The sequence below is a fragment of the Strigops habroptila genome, chromosome 6 (genome assembly GCF_004027225.2).
Source record: "Strigops habroptila isolate Jane chromosome 6, bStrHab1.2.pri, whole genome shotgun sequence".
Classification (NCBI taxonomy): Eukaryota; Metazoa; Chordata; class Aves; order Psittaciformes; family Psittacidae; genus Strigops; species Strigops habroptila.
Window position 1 is genome coordinate 7,126,176 of NC_044282.2, and position 17,244 is coordinate 7,143,419.

The window sequence follows — 17,244 nt, forward strand, 5'->3', positions numbered from 1 at the left end:
GGGGGATTGTCCTTCTGAAGGCCTCTTTGTCAGCATACATGATGTTATACAATCATAGTTACATTGTTTCCTCTCTTTCTAACATGTTGGATTTTCTTTTTCACTCAAAACAGAGCTGTGCAATGTGCAGCCTTTAGTCTCTGTGCTCAGCTTATTTTGTTGTGGAAGCCCAGTGTGCTATTGAGATCAGATGTAATACAAGTCAAAAATTGCTTAAACTAAACTTCCATAGAAAATTACAACTATGTTCTCTGTTTTCTAAGGGCTCAGCAGAAGGGGCTCAACTGATTTTTTGAAGTGCTGAGCGGTTGCAGCTGCTATTTAGGCCACTGGTGGCTGTGCTTTGACTATGTGGAGGGCTATATAGTGTTAATGTACTGAAATCGTATCACACATCTCATGTTGGGCACCCAAGTTAGCAAATATTTTTTCTCTATCTTAGTTAGAGGTCTGTAAAATAATTCCTTCTCTGCTTATAGGACTGCTGTGAGAATAACTTATTGGTGTATGCAAATTAGACGCCCTAGTAGCAAAGAAAAGCTACAAAAAACTGTGAGGAAATTAATAGTTCGTTCTTTCTTGCAGACCCTGATTAGCATACAGCAAATGAACCATGGGATCAGGCAGTTCTGTTTTACAGTAGTGTGTAGAGCCCTGTAGAGAGCAGTACTCCCATTTTGCTAGGCAATAGCCACAAAAATTTGCTGTGAAAAATCTTGCTATGGTAGTTCAAGAGATTACTGCTTCTTTCTAACGTGCACCTCTGCTAGAGACTTTTGTTGCTACAGGAGGGAGAGTAGGTGCAAAATCATGCTGGCCACTTGGCCACTGTAATGGGTGGTATGGCTTATTATTTTATACTGCTCTTCATTTCATTTTAACATTACTGTCTGTAAACTATAGTTGCTTAGGAACTAGCAAGCACTTGATCCTTTTTGTTTTGTTGTGAGTCAAGTAAAACCCTTCAGAAGTATGAAAAAGGATGGGATGTGCAACCCCTGAATTGCCTCAGCAGAACTTCATCAGACAGAGCCTGTAGATTACTCCCCTCAAATAAATTCTGTTGATTCTGTGTCTCAGAGCTTCTGGGTAGTGGCAGATGTGAGTTTATATATAAATGTACACTTCCTTTAGAAAGCTGCAAAACATCATTAAACTGTTGAGAGAAATCCTATTTGCCAGGCATTTACTTTACACAGCAGCTTTTTATCTCAAAGGAATTATGTTTATTCTAAGCTTGAGCAATTCATAGAACCAAAAGCAGAACAAAATTGTTAGCAAATTGCTAATGGGCAGTGTGGAGGCTGTTATGCCTCGTTGTTATGCCTTTTTTCTCTTCTTAATTAGAAACTGATAGCCACCTGTTTGAAATGGTCTCTTTGGAAACAAATGCTAATAAGGTCGGTTTAAGCCTGGTGGAACCAATTCAGCAGCCCAGCCTTTTGCTGAACTTCATTTAAAAAAGAAGGAAGCTAGCCTGCAGGAATTAGGTAATAATGGTGATAATTTTATTTTCTAGACTTGACTTTAACACACTTATTCTCAGATTATAATTAAGATGCAAACAAATTATCATTCCAAGTAGGTTTATTGCTGTGAAGAGCACAAACTTACTGGTATCAAATACTGAAAGGACCAAGACTGTCAGAGTGAGGATTTGCATTAGTATCATGTCCTCCTCACTACATCAAACAGGATGGACTGTATCTATTGGCAAAATAATAGTTCAGTATTGTCTGTAAATGAAGGGATCCTCTCCCAGGAGGGTGGGACAGGCTCTCTTGTCTCTTGTCCCCTGCTGTTGCAGGTAACTGGCTTGTATGGTTCCTTTTTGTAAACTCCACTTTTCAGTTAACTAGATTTTTGGTTCATAATGCTCTGTGGAAAGACTCTTCACTACCTCACTGCTTCAACTGTTAAAAGCATCACCAATAGTGGTTGTGCTATATCTTGATTTTGGCGAATCTTGGGTGCCAGCCCAAATACCTTTCTTGTAAGAAAACTTGGCAAATATGCAAAGACTGAAATCCAGAGGATTCATGCACACCTTTTTAAACAGCAGCATTTGCAGAAAAGTCATTGTTGAGTATACTGTCAGGCTGGGAAAGCACATCAAGTGAAGACCCACAAAAATCTTATCTAGGCCTAGTTCTGCTTAGTGTTTTCATTCATGGCTTGGATGGTGAAATAGAAGGTGAACTACTGAAATTGTCAGATGACTACAAATTAGGAGAGCTTGCAAGAAGATTATTATTTGGAGCAGAGGAGTGCAATTTAAAGTGATCACACAAAAATCATGTCCAAATTATAAGTCCAGGAGGAAAAGGAACTGGTAAAAGTGCTGGGATTTGTTAGAGGATCATAGTCTGGACCTGACAGTGGAAAAAAACCCAACCCAGTGTCACTCTAGTATGTAATATGTGATATCCAATTAATTATTGCCCTCCTCAGGAGCTTTGTCAAAATGTGCTATTTCAGTGGCTGAGACCAAACTTACTGTGGAAGTGCTTGACTGAACATTTACTCTTCACCTGGTGCTGGGAAGCTTTCTTCATAAGGAACTGTAAAACACGAAGGAAAAAAAAATCTCCCATGTGAGGATGGCTGCTAACAGGCAATTTCAGAACAGGATGACTTCTGCGTATGCAGGCATGAGGTCAAAAACCCAACACTCTTGGCAGAAAAGGAAAGAGCCCTTGAGGGTATTAATCTAAATTATGTTTCTGCCTGAATACAGTAGGCCTGTCCATCTAAATTCTTATCAAAGGAGGGTAAAGCTGAGAGTGACATCAGCCTGTATGTAGCCTGCTTTCTGAAATTAGTTTCTGTAAATGTTTTCTCTTCGTAACATAACTGAATAGAGTCATAGGCGTTCAGAGGGGAAGAGCTTTAAGTGAATGCTGGGTGAGCTCAGTTGGTGTGGAATATGCTACAGTCTAGGATGAGCTCTAGAAACAGGAGTTGTTAAAGTTCTGTGTCAGGAAGGGTACTTAAGTGAATATAAGAATATTATGTTTAAGCTAGAAATAAAAAGCTAGCACCATACAATCTGTGTATTTGGAGTCTATGATATACTTTGTAAAGAGGCTTTCTAGAAAGGTACCGGGGGGGGGGAGTCAAAGATATTTTAGAAAGATCTCTTTTTTTTCTTTTTAAAAGATAAAAGAGACTTTGCACCTATTTTCAAATATATGTTTATTTTCTTATGGATGGATACTTCTAAATGTCTTTGGCCTCCGACATAATTTGCTCCTTAGCCTTTTTTTAGGACTGGTTGTACCTTGAGCCCACCTTACGCATGATTCTTTTCTGCACTCTGCCAGTTCTTTGGGCAGGGTGAAATGGCAGTAACAACAAAATGACTACATGGACAGTTACAGATGGATACATGTAAGTTCATGTGTCCTACAGAATTTTGGGAAGTGCATCCTTGAAGAAAAAATATATGTCAGTGCTTGTGTTCGGGATTTAAGATGATGCTTTCCCTTGCGTTTTTAAGCCCATCACTTAATAACTTTGTTTTGATGGTGGAAAAAATGTAATATAAACCAAAATGGTGATAATAATTTCCTGTTAAACATTTTGCTTCTCCCCTCTTGTGACAGGTACTATGATGCTGGAACTTCAGGAGAGGGTAACCGAACTGGAAAACTGGAAGGAAGGCAAAGGCCTTATCATCTATGGTGCAGGAAACACGTTTTGCTCAGGATCTGATTTGAATGTTGTCAAAGCAATATCGAACTCCCAGGCAAGTAGTGATACAAACAAAATTTTTGGAGAAAAATAAGCTTTCTGATGTTTTGAGATCCTTTTGAGAAAGAGGTGTTGCACTGTGCTGCTGCTACAATTTTACATGCAAGTCACAGAATGGAGCTTTGAATGGTTGAAAAAATGCTCGTAGCCCTTTTAAGCCATGGCTTAAGTGTTATTGTAATTGATTCATAACTCTGAATTCCTACATTACATATTCTTTTTAGCCTTTTCTTTTAAAAATGTCATTTCAGTTTCTCAGAGCAGCTTATGGTGATTTTACACATCAGATAAGCTGTGCTTCAGTAATTTGACCTTTAGCTGCAGATACAAGTAATCATTTCTCATATATTCTTAAATCAAACCCAAATGTAAGTAGTGTGGCTGCTGTTACAGAAAGGTTTCAATTTTGTCAAAGCTGTGCTTGGACCTGCATAAAACAGAAGGACAGATGCAATTCTTGTGCTGTAGTTCAGTCAGGTGAGTCGTGTGTTACTGTGAGGTTGAAGAGGTCAGGGTTTGATGGCAATTTTCACTCATGCCACCCACCTTGGCGACTTTGACCTGTGCTGCAATTCTTTTTATGGGTTAATATGTGGTTCTTGGCAACATTTGAAGTAGGACTTCATCAACTGCAGGGGAAGGGGGTCTTCCTGTGCTGCTCTTACATCCTGGTTTGCGATTGTGGAAACTGGTATCGTGGTGCATTTTTGTGGATTTAAGCTCACAACTCAAACATTTAATTGAACATTCCAGTAAGAACAGCAACTCAAAAACTGATTAATCTGGTATTTGTCTTTGGTGGTGATTTGTTTCTCTTGATGAAACTAAATATCATAAACCCCACAATGTCTTAAATATTTATGACCTCATAAAACAAATAGGATGGTCCAGTTTTCAGAAGGTACAGGAGGCTTTGTTTCCTTTGTGGAACACCATGAGAGGGATGCTTTTCTTAAGGTGGAGAAACTATGCGTTATAGATATAAATGGTTTGGGGAGTTTTCATTTGTATTCTTTTTAAGCACTGGTCATTTAAAAAATATAAGTGTACCTACAATTTTGATTTTGTGTTGTTTGGGGGTTTTTTTTGTTTGTTTGTTTTTTATTTGGGGTTTTTTTGTGCGTGTGTGTGTGTTTTATTTTAGTTCTTTTTTTAATCTGAAGTTTTCAGCTTATTTTAGAGTCATAGTAACAGAAAGGAGCTGCAAGCACGCATGGGGCCAATTCTTATCTGCAACCTAGGCTTTCCTTCAGACTTCTGCATCCAGTGATTCTGCTCCCCTACTCTCTTTGACATTTAGTATTCTGTCTGTATGTTTATACAAATTACTTGGAGCCACAGCAGTGGCAGAGAAGGGTCTTGTAAGGATTAGGGTCCATAACAGATGTACTGGGCAAAATAAAATGTATAGGTATTAATAATAACTTTGTTGAAGATTCTATTCAAAGAATCCAAATCTCATGCTAGTACTGAGAGTCTAAGAGTCAACAAAAATGTTCCAAGAATAGTTAAACATTATTGCTTTCTATTTCCTTGGGAGAATTTAAACTAGTTATCCTGAACTGAGGATACTTATACTAGCCAACTCTTAAACCATCTGTTTGGTGGGATATAATAGTCTTTATTAAATAAAATTTTCATAGAATAAGGAATAGCATTTGTTGTCCTTTAGTCCTACAGAACACTGCTCACTGCTCTCTAGCTCGCTGCAGGTGAGTTTTGCCTGATTTCAGGTTAAAAGAGCATTAGGTTAAGTTTTCTGTTCACGGGCATCCCTAAGGCAAAAAAACCCTAAAACCAAAACCAAGAGTTAATAGCTTTGTGCCTGAACATTTTTCGTGTATTTTTATGCAAGGCTACTTTAGCCCATAACTTTTAGTAATTACAGAAAACACCTTTATTTTATTCAACCAATTGTTTGAGGGGAGATTGTATTTTTCATAATCTGCAATAGTTTGCCCTTCCCTGTGGTGCAGGAAAGGCAGAATAATGGCCAAGAATGCTGAAGGATTTTCGTGCCCCCTAGTGGCTCTTCGTCCTCCTCTTCCTCTTCATCCTCCTCTTCCTCTTCATCCTCCTTCTCCCATGTTCAGTTGTTCCTAACTCTGAAACAAACCCAGATCTCCTGCCTGTTTTTCTTTGGTTAGTGCTAGCATTATGTGACCAAATCACAGAAGGCAAATTAATAGTGGATTTTTAATTTTATATATATATTTCTGTCTTTCTAAGCCTGGTTCCCAAGAGCAATAACCTCTTTCTGGAATGAGACTTGAAAAGCTGTCTAGCTGAAAAGCAGGAGAGGCTCTTGAAAGGACAGCTGTGGGGGAAGAGGCATAAAGGAGAATTTCACTTTCCTTGGTCTAGAAGCCCTAGAACTTCCCGAGCAGGAAGCCATAGGGGGTAGACTTTTGAGCAGTCGGACATGGTCTGGAAATGCTGTTCTATCTGCAGTAAAACTGGACTCTAAGCTCTTGCAGCAAAAAGAGCCAGAAGTACAGTTTTCTACTTTATGAAGGTGACTTTCTTGTTCCCTGCTTTCCCCAGCCCCAATGCAAACTGTTAATCCTTTTCTTTCAAATGTAGTGCATACCGTATTTTACCTCACTTTCTGCTTATTAGATTTCTTCTTACTCCAAGGATGGTATTAGAGCTGAAAATGTGATTATTCCACTAGACTCCAGTGAACACCTCTCTTATTCAGATAAAATACTCTGACTAGTAGACATATTTTTCTTATCAGGAAGGTTTGAAGGGTATGTTGGCCAGGGCTCAAGTAATTGCGATTTTTTTTTTTCCAGAGTGCTTTCTGTGCCGGCATTTTTCCCATGCGATACACAGTAATCTCTCTACCACATGAGAATATGAAGACCTTTCTTTTTGTTTGTTCAGTTATAACTGCATTTATCAAGCTGGTCTGTTCTGGCATTAATCTTTAAATTACCATTTTGGATTTTGGTATGAATTGAGACGGCCAATTTGAATGCAAGGACTCTGCTGTGATGAAGTGAAATATTATTTTCTCTGAAGAGCTTTTTTGCAGCTTCGTCCTCATGGTTATAGTATGGGAATTGCACAGGCGCATGTCCAAGAACTGGTACCTCGTATGTTTGTGTGGGTTTTGAACTCAGCTGTTAAGGCAGCTATCACGGAGGATTTGATTGTTCTTTAATTTGGAATAGAAATATTGCTACTAGTCTTAATGGTTGTAGGAAATGGCTACAGTGATAACTAAAAGCCTTTCTGTAAATCAGCGTGTGCTGAAATTTTCAAGCAGGCCTTTAATGTAATGAAGCTGAATTCAGATGGTTCCTGAGTAGCAATCGTTGTGGCAGCTGCAGTCTGCCAGAGATCTGTCCCTGGACACCATGATGCTGGTTGGTGTTGGGCAGAGTAGGTCTTGGGAACACATGACTAATGGACAGTAAATCAGCTGAAGTTGACTTACTATTATTTCAAGGTCCTATTCCAAGATGTACTGAAGACTTACTGCGTTATCTTTTCCTTCCCTGAGGTGTGAGTCAGGAGCTTTTAGTGAAGACAGATTCTTTACCTTACTGACCCCTGTAAAGCTGTGTTTTAGAAATCAGTAAACGTCAATAGAGATGTTTCTTTGTCCTTTTTCTTGCTACCATTAATTTAGAGGTTTTTCTTTTGTTTGTTTTGGTTAGGGGTTTTGGGGTTTTCGTTTGTTTTTTTTTTGAAAGAAATGCTGAAATTGGTATTTGCTGGGAGGTTTTACTTCTACAGTGTCCAAAAATATGTATATATATTTTAATCTGGATTAAATGGCACATGTGTTGTTCAGTATGTATATGAACATGGTCATACTGGGTCATTTAGCCCAGTCGTTTGTCAAGTTCCTGGTTTATACTAGATGTCTGAGAAAGGGTATAAGAACGGGAAGGGAGATAGATAGAGAATGATTTTGCTTCAAAATATTGTCTTAGTCCCAGCAATTTGTGACTAAGACTGCTAGAGCTGGAGGTGTTACCTTGTATTTAATAACCTTTTGTCATTTTTTCTGTCATGAGTTTATCTAGTTGTTCTTGAGTTGATTCAGGTTGTATGTAATGCATTGCTGCAAACTGTGCCACAGTTTAACGGCGTGTTGTAGGAAGAAATACTTGGTTTGAACCTAGCAGCAACTGGTTTTATTTGAAGCCCCTCAGTTCTTGTACTAGAAAAGAACAATTGTAGCCTATTCACTATTGTTTTCAAGCTGACGTAAAACATAGAGGAGAGAAATAAGAAGAATCTTATTTCTGTTTTCTGTTTTGGTTTGGGTTTATGTTTGCTTTTTCTGAAATGCTTTTAGCCCAAACTATAAAAAATGAAGTTCGGAAATTGATAAATTGTATATTGTCGAAAACTTTATGGATTTGGAACAGTAAAAGGTATGCAGTGCTCTATAGTCCTACACAGACTTTTAAAGCTCAGCTTTATGGGAAGAGGAAATTATGTAACTTTTCACATAATAGAAATTCAGTATTGCAATTACTTTAACTGTGGCTTAATTATAACTGAAATTCATATAAATTGATTGAGTTCTGATCATTTTATATTTTTTTTTCCAACCTGATTTAGGCCAGATTTTCTATTTCTACATAATGGGGTTGGGTTGGAATTTGGGCAAGATTAACCACATCAGGATCACTTAATGTTTTTTAATTTCCTATTCATTGTAGGATGGGATGAATATGTGCATGTTTATGCAAAACACCTTAACCAGACTTATGAGGTAATATATTTTATTTGCCGTTCTTTATGAAGTAATTATAATTATTGGAATACATGTTGGCTAACTCTTTAATACGATGTTTGAAGTTAAATACATAGTTTCGAGTATGTAATTTTGAATCCCAGACCTTGTATTTACACGTTAGTCAGATAGGTATTTATGCATTTAAATTAGGCAACTATTAGACTTTCCAGAGATTGGAACAGGAAAAAAACCCTATAGGTTTATATGTGGAGGGCCAGGAGATACCTAGAATTAAGCAAGTCTAGGCCTTCAGTATTTCTAAAGCTGTATTCTGTAACTCAGTGGAAATCAGTAGCTCTTAAAAAACAACCAGGGACAGCTCATGCAGCCTACGCAGGTAACATTTATTTAATATATTTATTTAATCTTCCCACTTCATAAGAGGAATGTATTCAGTTCTACCATCTGGTACTTCTGAAAAACACTTTTTCCTTTCGTTTAGATTTAGCTTCCCTTAAGAAATCACATTTCTATTAAATTCATGTGTGGTAGAGTTTGTCTTTTTTTCTGCTCAGAGCTCTTTGAAGATAAATATGCTTTGTTTTCAAATAATCTATATGAAAATGTGTTATGAATTAACATTATTCTGTAAAACTGCCCAGGAGATTGGAGAATTAATAGTCATAGTTTTGTAAGGAATCCTCAGGATTAGAATCCATTTGTATAATTTGGTCTCTGTATAATCAGGATTCATGGCGCAAAGCAAAGAGGACCAAGAAGTATGAAGATTAAGCCCTTACCTCAGGTGGCTTGACTTAGAATACATTGAAGCTACAGTTCAGGGCGAGCACTGAATTGCTGTCTGGGGACATTTATCGTTGAGGAGATGAGTCTGCCCCAGGGAGAGCCGAGGCTGACTGTGATCCTGAAGGGGATCAGCATGTGGATGCAGGGGACTTGGACCCATATCTTCTGGTTCCCCATAGTCCACAAGAAAGATGAGGTTGTCCTCTTCCAGTGGTTTCACTTGTGCCATGTATTGTCTGAAGTGTACTGCAGCTGGCAAGTGAACAAAACAGCTGTATCAGCATGCAAATTCTGTGACTGACCAGTTGTCTTAATTTCTTAGGGAACTTAGCTTATACAAAGCCAGTCACTATTCATTAGTATTCATTTCACAATGGCAGTAGGGAACGTGGTTCTACCTACCTACTCTTCCTTCCCTCTGTCCTTTGAATTACCTTGAACATGTTTAAATACAACACCATCAAAGGTAACAGATTGCTGCTATCCTCAAAGGATGGTTTTATCCTTCGAAAAAAGAGTTTTGTTGATGACTGAAATGGTTACACTGTCTGAAGAAGCTGCTGAAGATGTCATGCTAAATCTTATTCTTTTTAGATAACGCAGCCCTACAGTTCTTCGTGTCCCTTTCTACTGTTTTCTGTACTGTACTGGCTTAGAGTCTTGTGTTGCTGTCCTGTCACTCCTTCTTGCAGATAGTCTTTTTTTGGTATAATCTGTAGCACGTATTTTTCATAACACAGTACATAATCTTCATTACTTTGATTCCATTTAATCATCTGTCTTACTGTTGCATTTTGGAATTCCATATCAATTACAGAAGAATCATTTTGACATAACTGGAATTGTAATTGTGCTGCTTAGCCACAAAGATATAGTTATTTGAATAAATTTGAACAGTATATTTTTCTGAACTTTTACTATAGAGATGGTTTGCTTGAATTCTTTTGTCATTTGTAAAAGACTAAAAGCATGAATTTTGCTTGCAAAACTCTCTTGTGTAGATTGCCTTTGATCAGTGTTGCACTAGTCCAAGGAAAAGCTATTGGAGGAGGAGCAGAACTTACCACGGCTTGTGATTTCAGGTAATATCACCAATTTGAGTAGTTGTCATGTTGGATCATTGATTTAATGACTGTACCTATGAGATGTGGGGAGCTTGAGGTACCATGTTTACCAGGAGTCATGTCCCTGTATTCCAAGGCATTTGGAACTGGGCTTTGTCAGCAGACTTCACAGGGAAAAAGGAAGTTTGGGTTTCCTGATAGTGCAGAGGAAAGATTATTTACTGCCAAGTTATACAGTTTGAACCACTGTGTAAAACAAAAGCAGTAAGGAGCTTTAGCAGCTGGCTGTGGTATATACCAAGTAGGTCCAACCTCTCACCCCTGAGTGAGAGATAGGAGAACTACAAAAATGCATATCCCCTTATGTCTCTGTGTGGCTGACATAAGTAAAAATAAATAAGGCTCTCCCTTAGTCTGGTATTTTGTGTTCTAGGTTTATTATTTGTAACATAACTTCGTGCTGTACAGTTTTTCAAACGAGTCTGAGGTGCAGAGGAAAGCCAATGAGGTTCTGTTCCTATTCGTTTTCCATGCAGGTGCAGGGATTTGCCAGCATTCAACAACTAGCTAATAACAGAGGGCTTTAATTAAAGAGGCTGAATGCAGAACGGGAACTGGAAGAAACTGAAATAATAAAATGTCACTTTATTTAAACAGTTGCTAATGTGCAAACAGCCTACAGATGTAACAGGGTAAGCACTGTGTGCAGCCTTTCTGAGAATGAGGAGGTTTTAGTGAAGCTTTTATGCAAGAGAAGGAAATGTTCTCTTTAAGAGGGCCTTAGTGCCTGAAGTGAGAAAGAAATTGTCCAGAACAAGCTGAAAGTACTTACACAAAAGTAATATTAAGCAAAGTAAACTAGAATATTACAGTGCTGTTCCAGAAGTCAGGAACAGGCTTTGGATAGAGGAGATGGTATCTGTGTTGTCTGAGCCACTTGGAAGCAATCCTCCTGTGCTTTGAAACTAGATGCAGCCAGATCGTTCTTCATATCTACACATCTGAAACCCCAGCTCTGACTATGGCCTCTGAGTACAGGCTGTATTATAAATGCCTGGTAAAGATGCAGAGAGGTACCGTGTTTGACAGCTGTGGCACTGACAGGAGAATGCACCTGGGAGACTTAGTAGACCTTTCTGTATCTGTGAGTCCATTGACAGAAAGAGAATCTTGTTATCCCTAAGTAGGAGTTTAGGGGATGTGAACATAATGAAATGGAAATCTTTTGGCTCTCTAAAATACGTAGTCTCTACTTTTACTCCAGCTATGCTGTTTGACATACTGTGTAATTATAGTCATTGTCAAGTAGCTCTTATTTGCATGAATTGAGCAGCTGCGATTGCTCTGATGTACTGCCATAATTTTCATTATAGCTGCAGCTGTTGATGCATCTTTGATTACTTTCTAACACACCCATCCAGTGGAACTAAATAATAGCAATTCAGGAGCAGCAAATGGGACTTAATTAATAGCAGCAACAAGATAGAGAAACATAATCTGAGCTGCTGTTGCTGTTGTTGCTCCAATTATTTGAGAATTTTAATGCTGGGGGACAAAAAGTGTTTTTTTTCGAGGGCTATGAGTGGATATTAATGGAACAGGTATTCTGCCCTGATTCTCTAGATGCCAAAAGAGGAACTTCAGAATAGAAATCTGAGAGGTTTTTCTTCCTTGAATAAACTGTTTGGATATTTTATTTTATTTTTTTAAGAACAAAGTGAGTTGTGGCTGGCTTTAATTCTAAATTTTCGAATCCATTTCTATTTTTCATAGTTACAGTGTAAACTACCAAACTTCTTGGTATTGGCCTAAAATATTTTCTTGTTTTTATCTTTGCCAGTTTATACTACATTAACTATACAGATATTGTTAAAGTGACTCATTGGAACCAAATGGCTTATGTAGCTTCTCTGAAATGTGCCCTGGCAGCATGATGCACATCTCTGCTAACGCAGAGGTGTGGACAAATCCGATTTTAAAATAGCTGAGCTGGTTTAAGGTATTACTACTCTATTCTTCCAGTGGCAGTTCTTGTGGTTAATTGTCTCTTACTCTGTTTTAAGACAGCTCATTTAAAATTGAATTACAGAGGGCTTGCATGAACTCCGGCAGTTTTATTGCTGGCATAAGGGCAGTGATGAGAAGTGAAAGCCTCTTAGGTTGCTCCACCTTTGATCTGGGGGAAGAGGTCTTCTCAGAACATCTTATTGAATCTTAGCTGCTTTATGGATTGTTGCAGTATGACTCTCTGTAAGAGCAACATCCTTATAAAGATCATAAACATGATTGGGGCGGCGGGGTTGTGAAATTATTGCCCAGAGAAGGGCAAGGTAATTAAAACCCTTTCAGACTTTTTCTGACATGAATATTGGGAAGATAAGACTTCTGACACTGTAATAATTTATCTCAATCATTTCTGTAAAGCTGGATAATGTAAAACCATGCAGGTGTGAAACTTGTTTGGACATCTGAGCTTTTTAGTACAGTTTCATTAAGCCTAGGCTTTTTTCAGTATGCCACAGCTGAATATTCCCTCTCAAACTATGAAGATGGCTCGTGGGTTCTTCTGCCAAATACGTGTATGTTGTGGTTCTGCATGACACTGCAGCCATTTCAGTGACATGCACAAATGACTGTGATGTTGGATTCAGTGATGCAATTTTACAAATAATTGAAATGAAGTGCCTGTTCTGAGTTCCCTGTATGAAGAAACTTGAAGTGTATCTTGTACTTACACAATGCATGAAATTGAGGAGAACTGACTTGGCAGGGTTGGTTAAGGAATTTGGACAATCGTAGTGGGTTGTTGGCAATAAACTAACAGATATGGAGCAGAGGCGGTTTGGGAATGAATCCGTTTGTGCAATTAGTAGATCACAGTAAGCTCTGAGGGCAGTAGCTGCAGTGCACTACCAGCCGGGAAAACTAACTTTGATTCTGAGCTGTTTTGTCTTCTATTTCACTATGGTGCCCTCGAGAAAACTCGCTGAGGCAGTGTCTGTGTAAGTCTTTTAGATACATCTACAGCTTTGAAATTCTGGTCCTATGCCACCTTGGTGAATGGACTTCCATTGTATCTGAGTGCTGCTGAAAAACATAGTCTCTTCCTCACTACCCTCTTTTCCTTCCTAATGCTACTGCAGTCAAAATAGAGGTGTGTCACTGCCATGTGAATCCACTTTAAAAGGTGGTATCTCCAGGCAGAGGATGAGAGTGAAAAGATGGAAAGCTGCCCATTTCTCTTGACTGCTGACCTCAAAATGAGCTCATAGGTAGAGGCAGCAGTATTCTCCTTTTGGTTTTTTTTACAAAATGAATTAATCTACTATTTCTTCAGCTGTAGTTAATGTTGCACAGTTAAATCACAAAGAGCCTGTTTCATTCCTCTTGTTAGTGCTGAGCGGTATCCTACTTCATAAAAAGTGCCATTGATTTAAAGAGGTATTTGCTTTCTGAGCAGTCTTCTGCCCTGTATCTGTAGGAATGGCAGAATCAAGCTTTTAACAAGGGGAGAAGCTTATGCTAATAACACTGCATTTATCAAATTGGCCTTGCTGCATTTTAATTGGATGTTTTCTGTACTTTTTTGTGAAACATGTATGCATGCTTAGTATTTCGTTTTAAGGTCTTAGGCGTGTTCCATAAAATGCATAATAAGAGATATAATGGAATTCACTGCTGTTGAATAGCTTTTGGGGTTTGTGTTCTTGTTGTGACTTGTGTTATTTACTTTTATAAGAGCGTGTTTAGTGCATTAAGTGTAACTTATATGAAACGAAAGGAGTAGAAGATAGTATAACCAATACATAGAATAGATGCGGGCTCACTATGACTGACTTCTTATTTGGTGCTCCTTTCAAAAACAAAAAGGGGTGGGGGGAGAAGCTGTAAACACTTTACTATTTTACAGTAAGCTTTTCCTTATGGAAATAGGTTTCAGAATGTCAGAGCACAAAACACTAGCTTCTTTGGAAATATTTCACTGTATGCAAGGATTTGGGCTTTTAGTTAATCAGGAGGAGCTTTTAGGTACACAAGATGCTGCTGTTTGAAATAAGGGTGCCTCAGTACACAGCAGCTCTTTTCACTGAGCAGAGCGTGGTATGAATGTAGCGGGACGGGGTTCACATATTCATGAGTTCTTGTGAAGTCCAGGCTGACGAAGCACTTCTCATTAGATGTGACTCCGTAACATTGCTGCACATCGTCAGAAAAGAATCAGCAGCTGAATCTGAGAGTGGGCTCTCACAGCTTCAGGTGTTTGCTATATGCCATAGATCACTTTAACTACATAAAATTTTCCTCTCTCTATATGTGTGTATATATACATGTAAAACTTCCTTCAAATCAGTTGGCAGTTTTAGTATTCCAGTGCAGTCATGCATCACTTCACATTTTTAGAGCCTTGGGAGTTTTGTTAGTACAATTTTCTAACGAATTTTCAGAGGTGGGTTATAGTTTTAAAAGTTTCACATTGCCTGCCTTTAAGAAGGCTGTTCTTATTTTTGACCTGGCACACTTGACGTCTGCTTAAGTAATCACAGCACTGCTAGAAATGAACTCGAGAGCTTGTATTTTTGGGTTTGTATTTATGGCCTGGTATTGTTTTTTTCTTTATTATCAGTTTTCATTTGGGTTTGAATTTCATGGGCTCACAATCTTCCAGGCAGAGGATTTTTTTATGTAGTCTACAGTTCAAATTTGCCACTGTTTGATTTTACTGGAAATGTAAATAACAGCAACAAAGCCTGAGCTGGAGTTGATGGTTTTTTTCTGGGGTTGTCTTTTTGTAGGGATTTACTCCATTCTAAATTGGGGCCTTTTTTTTGAGACGCCAAACCGTCTTACCCTGGGTGAATGAGATTTTTGTTATCAGCATGTGTGTACATTTTAGGCCACTTCTACCATGCAATCTTACGTCCTTTCTGTTGAACAATCCTGTCCGCAGCTGATTCTGTGCTGCACAGGAATAATATACAAAGATAGTGGAAAACTTAGATAAGACAGATCTTAGGGAATGCAGAGCTGGACCCATGCTGATTCTTGCTGAGACACTGAGCTGTCGGTACACTGTAGAGAAGCATTCAAGGTTAAAAGAGAATTAGTTTAGGAAGCGTACAAATGCACTGAAATTGTCCATTATGCTCACACCCGTGAAGTGACTAATCCCCAGCTGAGATAAACTGCCTGCAGGTGTTTGAGTTGGATGCTGTATTGCTGATCTTCACTACCAAAGCAATCTTTTAAATATACATATATATATAATCAGACAGCTCCACAAATTGGTTGATATGAAGTCTGAGAAGCGCTCACGTATTCCAGTCTGCCAATTCTGAGGTGGGATTGTGTTGAGCTGTGGCTCCATGAGAAGGATGGACTGCCTGAACAGCTCACTTTGGTGCTTGAGGAGAGCGTCCCTGGTGATCATTCCCAGCTCACTGCTGACCTCTGGTTTGCCAAGCACCAGTAAAGTATGCCTGTATGAGTTGAATATCTCACTAGAAAGCAACAGAAAGCCTATATGTTTCCTGTTCTTACAGTGAGTTAAAGTGGTTTGTAAAGGGACAGATATAGTACGGCTAGAGCCAAGGAGGATCTCTTCAGCCTCTAAAGATGACAACTTTAGGGAGCTGTTAGGTAGCCTCAGTTTCCCCTGAAGCCACAGCTTTTAAGTGCCTAACTTTGCATTTGGTCAGCTTCTAGAGAATGTCTTCCAGAGTCCTTGTTGTCTATCGCATTTTTTCAGTCCTGTCCTGTGCTACTGTGAAAATGAGAACTAGTCCTCTCTTTATCGCTCCAGGTAACAATGTAGTTAATATTGTAGATATCTAGAGGGTAATAATCCACATCAGAGTTACTGTTTATTGAAATGACAAAATGTTCCCCAAGTTACCCAATATCCCTGGGTTTTTGCGAGTGTAAGCAGGTGTTGCCGTGTGGATCTCAACCTACTTTCATTGTAAATATTGCCTTCACAATTGCAACTTCCAGTCTTCTCCTGCACACACACACACCCACCTTTTGAGGTTTTTTCCCCTCTAACCCAAAGCAACCCAATGTCTTAGTGAAGAGCTCTGCAGGCTGGACCTTTGTGTTCCTCTTCCCTCCAGATATCCAAAGTCATGGGAAATAAGACTGTCAGAATCTATAAGCCTTGGTGGCTTTAGCTTCCTACTTCTTCCTGGATTCTGTAGTTAGTAAGCAATGAATTGCTACTGCTGTAACTCAGCAGTCGCCGTAAGAATAAATCAAATTATAAATTCTTACGTTAAATAAATTCCTATTGTGCCGAAACTGTTGTATGTGTAAGAACTTCTACTCTATCCGTGGTCTCTTGCTAGGTGCTATCCTCCAGTTGTTTTTTGTGCTGATGTGCTCATAAGCAAAAAGCAAATATATCGACTGAGGAAAAATCAGTAGTTTCAATTAGTGTGGTTTTGTGTTTGTGTGAAAGAGAAAGGTTGTAAAAAAAATGCTACCCAGGAAATTATTCTTTTAGTGATAATCGGTCACACTTTTAGGCATATTTGTGGAGGATCTGTTATAGTTTGCTGAAAATGAGCCTGTTTGTTGTCCAGCTAGTCTGAACATACCATCAGTTAGTGATGTGAGGCTGGCTGTAGTTCTCTGTCGGTGTAACAAGTGAGCTATGTTAAAAAGTAGAGAGGCGAAGAAGCTAAGTTACTGTTTTAATGTAGACTTTTAATGTTAAATTCTCTATCCCATTTATACCTTTTATGAGATATGTCACTGTGCCCTCCTCCCCCGGACCAAAAAACCCCCCCCCCCAAAAAAAACCACTCTGCATTCATGTATCATATCTGGAAAAATTAAAACTTGGGTCCCAGCCCCTGTGATCATTTAAAAAAAAAAACCAAAACAAACCACAACCTTCAGCATGTTTTGTTTGAGATTATT

General features: G+C 38.7%; 1 protein-coding gene across 3 annotated transcripts in view; it reads left to right on the forward strand.

Annotated features, from left to right (window-relative positions):
- Positions 1–17,244, forward strand: part of ECHDC1 (ethylmalonyl-CoA decarboxylase 1) — a 38,908-nt gene that overhangs the window by 9,202 nt on the left and 12,462 nt on the right. For 2 of the 3 annotated variants that reach the window (XM_030489543.1, XM_030489542.1), the window contains 3 exons: positions 3,606–3,748; positions 8,439–8,491; positions 10,264–10,344. In XM_030489543.1, coding sequence (XP_030345403.1) covers positions 3,606–3,748; positions 8,439–8,491; positions 10,264–10,344 — 277 coding nt within the window. Of the gene's footprint in view, positions 1–3,605; positions 3,753–8,438; positions 8,492–10,263; positions 10,345–17,244 lie in introns of all 3 variants that reach the window. The other variant, XM_030489544.1, reaches the window with a different exon arrangement.